Consider the following 9278-nt stretch of genomic DNA (forward strand, 5'->3'; position numbering starts at 1 on the left):
TTTATGTACAGAAACCCGGCGTGGAAAAAAAATTGCGATCTGCTCGTTTTGCATTCGGATATGAATAATAATAATAATAATAATAATAATTCTTCCTCTGCAAGATGGATATCGCTGCGTGCATGCAGATGAATGCAACGTGTTGCCGTGGACAACACGGTACATCCACGACCCGCGGGGGGTCTGGACGCTGAGGACCGGACCAGGACCCGGACCAGGTCTATGTTCTGGGACCAGGACTCAGAGAGACCCCAGACCCAGAGACCACCCCGCCCCACCCCCCCCACCCCCAGAACCACACCAGTTATCAAACCTCAGGCTTCACCCTAATGTCTCCTCGTACCGTCATATTTAGGCCCGTTCAGTCCCGGTGGCACCGGGAATATTCCTCCAATAATTCGGTGAAACGTCCGACAGCAGAACCTCAGCAGGTCCACCGATAAATTAAAGATGGAGAACAAAAGAACGGCACCCAAATAATAAAATCCATAATCCTAGATATATATTCTCCTTCATCAATATCCGTGCAAAAATGTTCGGGAAGAAAAATGCCCCCTTTGTTTGTTTGTTTGTTTGTTTGTTGTTGTTGTAAAACTCGCGGGCCTCAAACTGTCAATCATCCACCTCGATCTCCTCGTCCTCCTCCGAGAACTCGTCCGTGGTGTGGTCTCGCGAGGAGCCGGGGGACCCCGGGAAGGCCCCCCGGTGGGACTCGCTGGGGGAGACCCCCCCGGAGCCGCCGCCGCCCCGGGGGTCCTGGGGGTCGTCCTCCTCCATGTCCTCCATGGTCACCAGCTTCTGCAGCGCCTGCGGCGGGATCTTCTTCAGCGACTCCACGTCCGCCTTCATCTCCTCCAGGTCTCGCTTCAGCTTGGCGCGCCGGTTCTGGAACCACGTGATGACCTGCGCGTTGCTCAGGCCCAGCTGCTGCGCGATCTGGTCCCGGTCCGCCGGGCTCAGGTACTTCTGGTACAGGAACCGCTTCTCCAGCTCGTAGATCTGGTGGTTGGTGAAGGCCGTGCGCGACTTCCGCCGCTTCTTCGACGTCTGCCGCTGGCCGAACGCGTTCACGTGCTCGCGACCTGCCGGGCGGAAGGGGAAGCGAATAGAGTCGGTCAGACCACAGCGGGGACACAAGTTCACTCCAAGGCCCGAAGACCTGTCGAGACCATCACCACGACCTGGGCTCTGCAGGCCTGGTCCTGGATCAGCGCCTCTAACCCGGGCCCAGAGCCTCTAACCCGGGCCTAGAGCCTCTAACCCGGGACTAGAGCCTCTAACCCGGGACTAGAACCTCTAACCCGGGCCCAGAGCCTCTAACCCGGGCCCAGAGCCTCTCTCCCGGCCCGGTCACTCAGGAAACCCCGCCGACACCAGAGGAATCCCCGCTCGGACATTGAGTTACTTTACACTGGGAACACCGGGACGTTCCGCCACCAGGCCTCCTGATTCATAACCCTAAATAACCCATATTTACATTTATTAATGTCACTAAAGCTTCTAATAACAGCGACAATTGTCGACCAAGTCGAGCCTATAAATATAAATTAATAACGCGTTATCATCCACACGTCAGCAGGCCCTTTGATGACAGGTCATTATAATATATATATTATAATGTATTTATAATGTATTTATTATATTATAAAGTACATAATATAATACATAGGCCTATATTATAATAATATATACATTATAATATATATACACAATATATATATAATAAATATATTATAATGTATATTATAATGTATATTGTAATGTATCGCTACAGAGATGAATATTAATGTGGCGCTGCCTCGTACCTTCGGCCGCCTGGATCACGCTGACCTCCAGGCCTTTGAACGTCTTGCTCGCGAGCTCTTCCAGCGCGCACAGCGGGGACGAGGGCGTCGTGAGGCCGGGCCGGCCCGCGCTCGAGCCGCTCACCTTGTCCAGGGCGCGCGGCGGGCACACGCTCACCGCCGCCCCCGCGGCCACCGCCGCCGCCGCCTTCCTCACGGAGGGCCGGCTCAGGATGTCCTCGATGCTGAAGGGGGTCAGCGGCTTGGAGGAGCAGGCCGGCGGGGGCAGCTGGTCCAGCGGGGCCCGCCGGCGCTCCTCCCCGCCGGCGCGCAGCACGGAGCCCGTCTTCATGTCTCGGCTGGAGGTCATCACGGTGCCCGGTGTGCTCCCGGTGTACTCCCGCTGCTGCGCCACGGGGCTAGTTCATCCACGCACTGGGGCAGGAGTGTCCGGCCGCGCGTCGCGTCTCGTGTCCTTCGCGGAAAAACTGGATTTTTACGCCACTTTCGAAGCGGAGCAACTTTAAGTCGCGGGAGAGTTTGCAGCCGACATGCTGCGGGAGGAGCTCGAGCTGCCGGGCGGGACTCAGTTCGCGCCTCTGCCGACTCCCAAGCGGAGTTTGGGGAAGAGTTTGGAAACACGACCGGGGGGCGAGACCCGGAGAGGAGCAGATCCGTCGCGAGACGCCGCAGGAGAAAGTCCACCGCTAACGAGTTGTTGTTGATTGGGCGAAGTTCAATTAGAGAAGCCGTCCGCCGCGCGCCGAGCCGCCCCTGCGTCTTAAAGGGCCAGGCACGAGAATTAATTGGCCGCGGGAAAAGGAGGAGTCTCTCTCGCGCGCCCCACACACACACACACACACACACACACACACACACACACACACACACACACACACACACACACACACACACACACACACTGTTGCTGTCTGTGTTGGAGAACATGCCCTCAAATGTTCCTGCATCTGGTTTCTCCTTTCACCTCCTCCTCCCCCCCCCCCCCCCCGGCTCGAGGAACACCAACCACCGCGGCTCTGCGCGAGGAGACGTTTGGACAAAACGCTCCAATTAGGATCCGTTCCGCGAGACGTTCTCTGGGCGCTTCGTGCGTAATTACGCGAAGTGCTATTTTTTTTCTTCATATAGGTTCATCAACATTACCGATTGCGGTTCATAAATAGGCCTGAATTTGATAAATAATCTGGAATCGTTTGTTTCCAAATTACGCGTGTTGATGTATTTTTTTTTCAGAATTAGATTATTATTTATTTGATCTATTTCCAACTGATTACAAATATATTATTAATAATGACTATTTAAATCCTATCACGGGCAATGTTTTTTAAATCACGCTTTTGTCTTGTAGATTGAGGGCTAAACATCTAAACTAACAATACAAATAAATAAGCAGGAATCCAACTATTTTACCAACAATATTTAAAATAATTCCTCGTAAATTAAACAAAACTATAAAAACAAAAGCCCACCATAAAACGGAGTTGACGTGTAATGTTCTCTAGTGTGTGAAACAGAGACGCGTCGCAGCGCGGCGCACACGCGGCAGGTTCCGAGTAACGGAATGAGATCTAGAGGTGAGAGCTGAAGACCAGGACCAGGACCAGGCCCAGACCCGGTGGGTCCGGACTCCTCTCACCAGAGGGGGTCGACGGAGGAGTCTTTTCCTCCCACGCGAGGCCCCTGTGAGCCCAGCTCTGCAAACTAAAAAGATCGATATTCATAACCGATATTAAACATCTCTACATTAGACCAAACAACCACTTAACGTTAACAACTGGGATTCGACCCAACGAATAACGAACCACCACGCGTCAGAAGATCCGCGAGGACACGAGGAGATACGTTCCAGCAGAGGGTTTGATCCAACATCCTCCGCGCGCCGCACCATCTGCTGTGAACATGAGCTCGAGGCCCGCGGCCCGCTGCGCTTCAGGGGGATTATGAAGGGAGGTCTCGCGCTGGGTTTTAATGTGAGGCTCCGTTATGAAAACGTTCCTCTGATCCGTCTGGAGGCGGCGGCCCCGCGCGTGCCAGCGGGACCATACGGGACAGCGCGAGGCGAGTCGGTGTGAAGCAGCACGAGATTCCACCGGTTAACGCCACCGGCGGGCGGGCGGGCGGACACATGACTATCCCAGAACGAGCTCGGACGAAGTCGAATCTCAGATTACGAGAAGAATGAATAAATAATAAATAATAGATAAAGACAGTCGAGTCCAGGGGGCTGAATACAGCGGGCCTACTGGTCTCTACTGGTCTATAGGCCCACTGGTCTGTAGGACTAGTTTCTATGCCTACTGGTCTGTAGGCCTACTGTTCTCTAGTTCTACTTGTATGGTCTCTAGGTCTACTGGTCTCTACTGGTCTGTAGGCCTACTGTTCTCTAGGTCTACTTGTATGGTCTCTAGGTCTACTGGTCTCTACTGGTCTGTAGGCCTACTCTTCTCTAGGTCTACTTGTATATACTGGTCTCTAGGTCTACTGGTCACTACTGGTCTGTAGGCCTACTGTTCTCTAGGTCTACTTGTATATACTGGTCTCTAGGTCTACTGGTCTCTACTGGTCTGTAGACCTACTGTTCTCTAGGTCTACTTATATATACTGGTCTCTAGGCCCCATAGTGCTGCTTTAAACCACCAGTTCCGTTAGCCTATACTGTTCATGTTATCATACAGGATCCAGTGTAAAGGCCTGATATATATATAAATATAATAATAATAATAATAATAATTATTATTATTATTATTATTATTATCATAATGATAAACAATAATACTCTTCATAGATAAACACCATTTGTTGTCGTAGGCCTACTGCTGGAGTCTGAAGAGTGGACAATATGGGTCTCAGATCATGGTGCGTTTCTTTCACTGTATGTACTTATGCTAACACTAGCCTACAATAGGCTGGTGCTAGCCAAGAGTAGGCTAGTAATAATGGAACTGTAGGCTAGTTCTAGCCTAGCCCACATTAGGCTTGTGCGGTGCTAGCCCACCAGCCTACTGTAGGCCTAAAGTAGGCCTATAGTGCTAGGCTAGTGCTAGTATAGTGCTAGGCTATAGTGCTATACTGTAGGATAGTGCTAGACTACAGTATAGCACTAGCCTCCAGTAGGTCTGACCCTTCCCTCTTCAAAGCTCATTTCACGGATGTGAAATAACGTGTCGCTCGGGTCCCACGTGGCCCAGCGGAGATCCGGAGGGCTCGAGATGATCCGGATCATCCCCCCCCCCCCCCCCCTTCCCCGCCCGGTCGGGTTAATGGTTCTGAACCCCGCGTCTCTCTCCGCTGAACCCGTTTCCGCTGATCTTTCCGCTCCAGCGCGAGGCGACAATAACGGGGACAGAGCTCAATTTATCTCGAGCTCAATTGAAACGTTAATTAGAAGCAGGAACACGTGACGCCATCAATCACAAGGGATTCGCTCCGGTGCCGTCTCGTGACCGCGGCGGGTGAATCACTCAGGGCGAGAACAACAACTCGCTCGGTGTTGATGAAGTGGTGAATATAGGCTACAGGCCGTGGATTAAGAGATAGCTCCAGGCCTTTAGTGAAGTTAAAGAAACAGATATGAGGGTGAAATATGAAGCTCGAGCCACGTGGTGTTAAAGGGTTTATCCGCGCGACCCACGCGACGCGCGGAGGCAGAAGGTGCCCGCGGCCTCGCGCCGGTAACAGGTGCGTTTCTCCGCACGCGCTCCTGTAAGACAAACTCCCGCAGGGGGATTGGATGTGACGTGGACGTGAACGTGGACGTGGACGTGGACGCGGTCAGGGGGAACCACCGGTCGGCGCGCGCGTGCGTGTTTATATTAGATCCATTTCTGCCCTTCACGTGGCGCCTCGCATGCCGCCGTCGACGTGCGCAAGGGGAAGCTTTCTCTCAAGCACGTGCCAAGCTGCCCTGCGTCACAAAGCAAACAATTAACACTCCATTAATTAAGTAATTAATGAACAAGTATAACATACAGGGACGTTAGGATTATCCTGCTTCTGATTGGTCCTGGAGGGAGTGGGAGGGAGGCACGAGTGCGTGTGTGTGTGTGTGTGTGTGTGTGTGTGTGTGTGTGTGTGTGTGTGTGTGTGTGTGTGTGTGTGTGTGTGGCCCCGCGCTTCTGATTCCCGGTGAATTAAACCTGTTACCGTAGTGATGATAATAATAATTTAATCACGATAATTAAGGACTAATTGTAGAATTATTTGTAGAATAATAACAAGAACACAAAGATAGATTACTAATAATACTAATACTAATAATAATAATAAACACAAAATAATAATATTAATAATGATATTAATTATGATATAAACACATATAAACTATAATATATATATATATATATATATATATATTATATTCTAGAATATATTGTGTTATTTATTTAAATTAAACATTTATAAGACCGAACAAACGGTACTTTTTATAATTAAATTAATTATAATAGCAACAATAGCAATAGACTCACTATAGCTGCTCACTAATTATTACAATATCTACTAATCACGTTTTAATTGTGCTCGTGCCCGCTTCTTCTTCTGGGACCTTTTGTTGTGCGGGCGCGCGCACGAACATCAGCCGAGGAGCGTGGATGGAGACGCACGAGGGGGACGGAACCAACAACCGATTGACGTGAACAACGGACTTTCTGTCTACCGTTATGTTCACGTCCTCACTTCCGGTTCCCTCCTCACGTCCCCCTCTCCCGCGGGCTCGAGCTCATTTAATGTTTTCACCATCTTAATATCATCTTAAATACGTAATCGTTTCTTATTTAAAGTCCGCGAGGCCGGTGGAATGCGGCCTCGTGCGCCAAAAGAGTGAAAGCATGAATAAACGGGGCTTTAAATAAAGGCCTCACGCTGTCATAAACAGAAAGAGCCGAAGTGTTTCAATGTCAAACCCGAGATTCTGAGGAGCAATAATGAGCCGAGAGGAGGAGAGGAGCGAGCCGCTCCACAGCGCTGCAGAGACACACACACACACACACACACACACACACACACACACACACACACACACACACACACACACACACACCAGCGGCAGCCTTCATTGTTTGACATAATATTTAGATTCACGGCGGGACGTCGGAGCCCAAACGCGAGCGGCCAAACGGTTCTAATTCTGCCCCCCCCCCCCCCCCTACACACACACACACACACACACACACACACACACACACACACACACACACACACACACACCGCGGGGGCGGACGTGTCCTCGCCGCTGGGCCCTCGAGGCCCGCTGGAGCCCGTTTAAGAGACGAGGAGGTGGCGCGCGCGGACAGAACAGAACGTTTCCGTGCGGATGACGTCATAATGACGTGTTTTTACGACTCATTAGTCCGCCGCGCGAGGAGCCTTTGATCTGCCTAGGAGCCGCGAGGTGTGACGACACATCCAGAGGAGATGTAATTAAATACAACAACAACAACAACAACAACAACAACAACAACAAATGCATTGTAACAATAATGGCAAAAAAGCGTGAAAATAAACAAATGACAGTAGCAATAATTCTATAATTATAATCATTAGCATTTAGTATTGAAGTAGTAATACTAGAGATATTTGCTATTTTGTTCTGAAAAAATGTACAGTTCCACAATACGACGAATTCACTATGTTATGAATTAAACATTATGATATAACTTAATCTTAGCCACAGTCACGATAGATATCCTCACCTGTAACATCCCTCTTCTTGTAAATATTATTATCATTGTAGTGTTCTGGCATAATTTGGACATTTATTGTATTTTAATTACCAGATATGATACACATGTAATACACAGCTTTATTGTGTGAGCGCTTCTTTCCTCGCTTTGAGGAGGGGCGGGGCTTATCCCTTAGAGGGGCGGAGCTCAGCACCGCAGGGGGCGGGGCTTAGCACACGCGGCGCTGCGGAGACGCTCACCGTTAACAGAGTTATATCAGAGCGACTCTCAAACACACCTTCTGTCAGGAGGCTGTAGGCTGAGTATGGACCCCGCGACACACACACGCAGGCACACAGACACACATGGACACACACACACACACACACGCACACACACCTACACGCACACATGCACACATGCACACACAATAATTCACAGCCGCACATCACATTTGATTTTTACATTTGTGAATTGTGTGTTTTGTGAGGCGTGTTCCGGTCAGTTCCGGTTTGGTCGGTTCTACGACATAACACACGTGTAACACTCACAACCATCATGTGTTCACGACTAAAGGGTGAAGGCGTGTAGAGTGTTGTAAGAGTGTTGTAAGCGTGTTCTCCACTACAGTCAGGCGTGTTCTAAGCGTGTTCTAAGCGTGTTCTCCACTACAGTCAGGCGTGTTGTAGGCGTGTTGTAAGTGTGTTGTAAGCGTGTTGTAAGCGTGTTCTAAGCGTGTTCTAAGTGTGTTCTAAGCGTGTTCTAAGTGTGTTCTAAGCGTGTTCTCCTCTACAGTCAGGCGTGTTGCAGGCGTGTTCTCAGTGTGTTCAGCGTGGGGCCCGTCCCTCGGCCCGGACGTCTCTCACCAGATGAAGATGAATCTTCCCCCCAGAACATCACCCAGAGGAAGGGGGGGGGTTCAACAAATGACTCACCTGCAGTCGTCTCCCCGCCCACTGGGGCCCGGGGCCCCCAGGGGCCCGGCCCTCCAAGGGGTAATGAGGGCTCTAATATCAGCCGTCAGGCCCCGGTGCAGGAAGAACCAAACGCACTAAACACAGAGGAGAGCCCTCTAGAAATAACTCCTGCTGACCTCCCCCCTCTCCCCCTCTCTCCTCCCCCCTGCTCCCCCCCTCTGGTCCCCCCTCTCCTCCCCCTCTCCTCCCCTCTCTCCCCTCTCCCTCGGCTGCCCTTCACATCAGGATTTCATTAAGATCCTCTCTCTCTCTCTCTCTCGCTCTCTCTCTCTCTCTCTCTCTCTCTCTCTCTCTCTCTCTCTCTCTCTCTCTCTCTCTCTCTTTGGCTCCAAAGACAAACGACCTGCGGTATTAAAGTTTAACACTTTGACAAAACCCACCTGATCCTGGCTAATGCCCGGGGGGGGGAGGGGGGGGGGGGTCGCCATGGCAACCGCTGGGTGCCGGGCGACTCAGGTGAGGAGAAGAACAGACGAGAGGACAGAGCTGCCCCAAAGCATGCTGGGTACTATAGTGTCACGGGCCAGGAAATACTCTCACACACGCAATACACACGCACGCACGCACGCATGCATGCACGCACACTCACACACACACGCACACGCACACTCACACACACACACACACACACACACATGCACACACACATGCACACACAAGCACGCACGCGTGCACATTCACATGCACACACGCACACGAGGACACACGCACATGCACAGACACACGCAGACACATATACACACGTATGCGCACACGGACACGCACACAGGCACACACACGCTGAACCACAGTAAAGTTGGGTGTTCTAAATCTCTGATGTCTCTTTCAGGTCCCAG

General features: G+C 51.0%; 1 protein-coding gene across 1 annotated transcript; it reads right to left on the minus strand.

The window, feature by feature from the left end:
* Positions 1 to 330: 330 nt before the first annotated feature.
* On the minus strand, positions 331 to 2407 carry lbx2 (ladybird homeobox 2). Its single transcript, XM_084469412.1, has 2 exons — positions 1806 to 2407; positions 331 to 1082 (listed from the first exon to the last, which is right to left on the minus strand). Exons 1-2 carry the CDS (start codon positions 2152 to 2154, stop codon positions 613 to 615), a joined length of 819 nt encoding a protein of 272 aa, XP_084325538.1. The 5' UTR covers positions 2155 to 2407; the 3' UTR covers positions 331 to 612.
* Positions 2408 to 9278: the final 6871 nt, after the last annotated feature.

The sequence above is a fragment of the Micromesistius poutassou genome, assembly GCF_964030765.1.
Source record: "Micromesistius poutassou genome assembly, chromosome: 6".
In the NCBI taxonomy this organism is placed as follows: domain Eukaryota; kingdom Metazoa; phylum Chordata; class Actinopteri; order Gadiformes; family Gadidae; genus Micromesistius; species Micromesistius poutassou.

Coding starts and splice junctions, on each gene's coding strand:
- lbx2 (XM_084469412.1), bottom strand. CDS start 2,154: ATGACCTCCAGCCGAGACATGAAGACGGGCTCCGTGCTGCGCGCCGGC. Junction 1,083..1,805: donor CGTGATCCAGGCGGCCGAAG/GTACGAGGCAGC, acceptor TCCGCCCGGCAG/GTCGCGAGCACGTGAACGCG.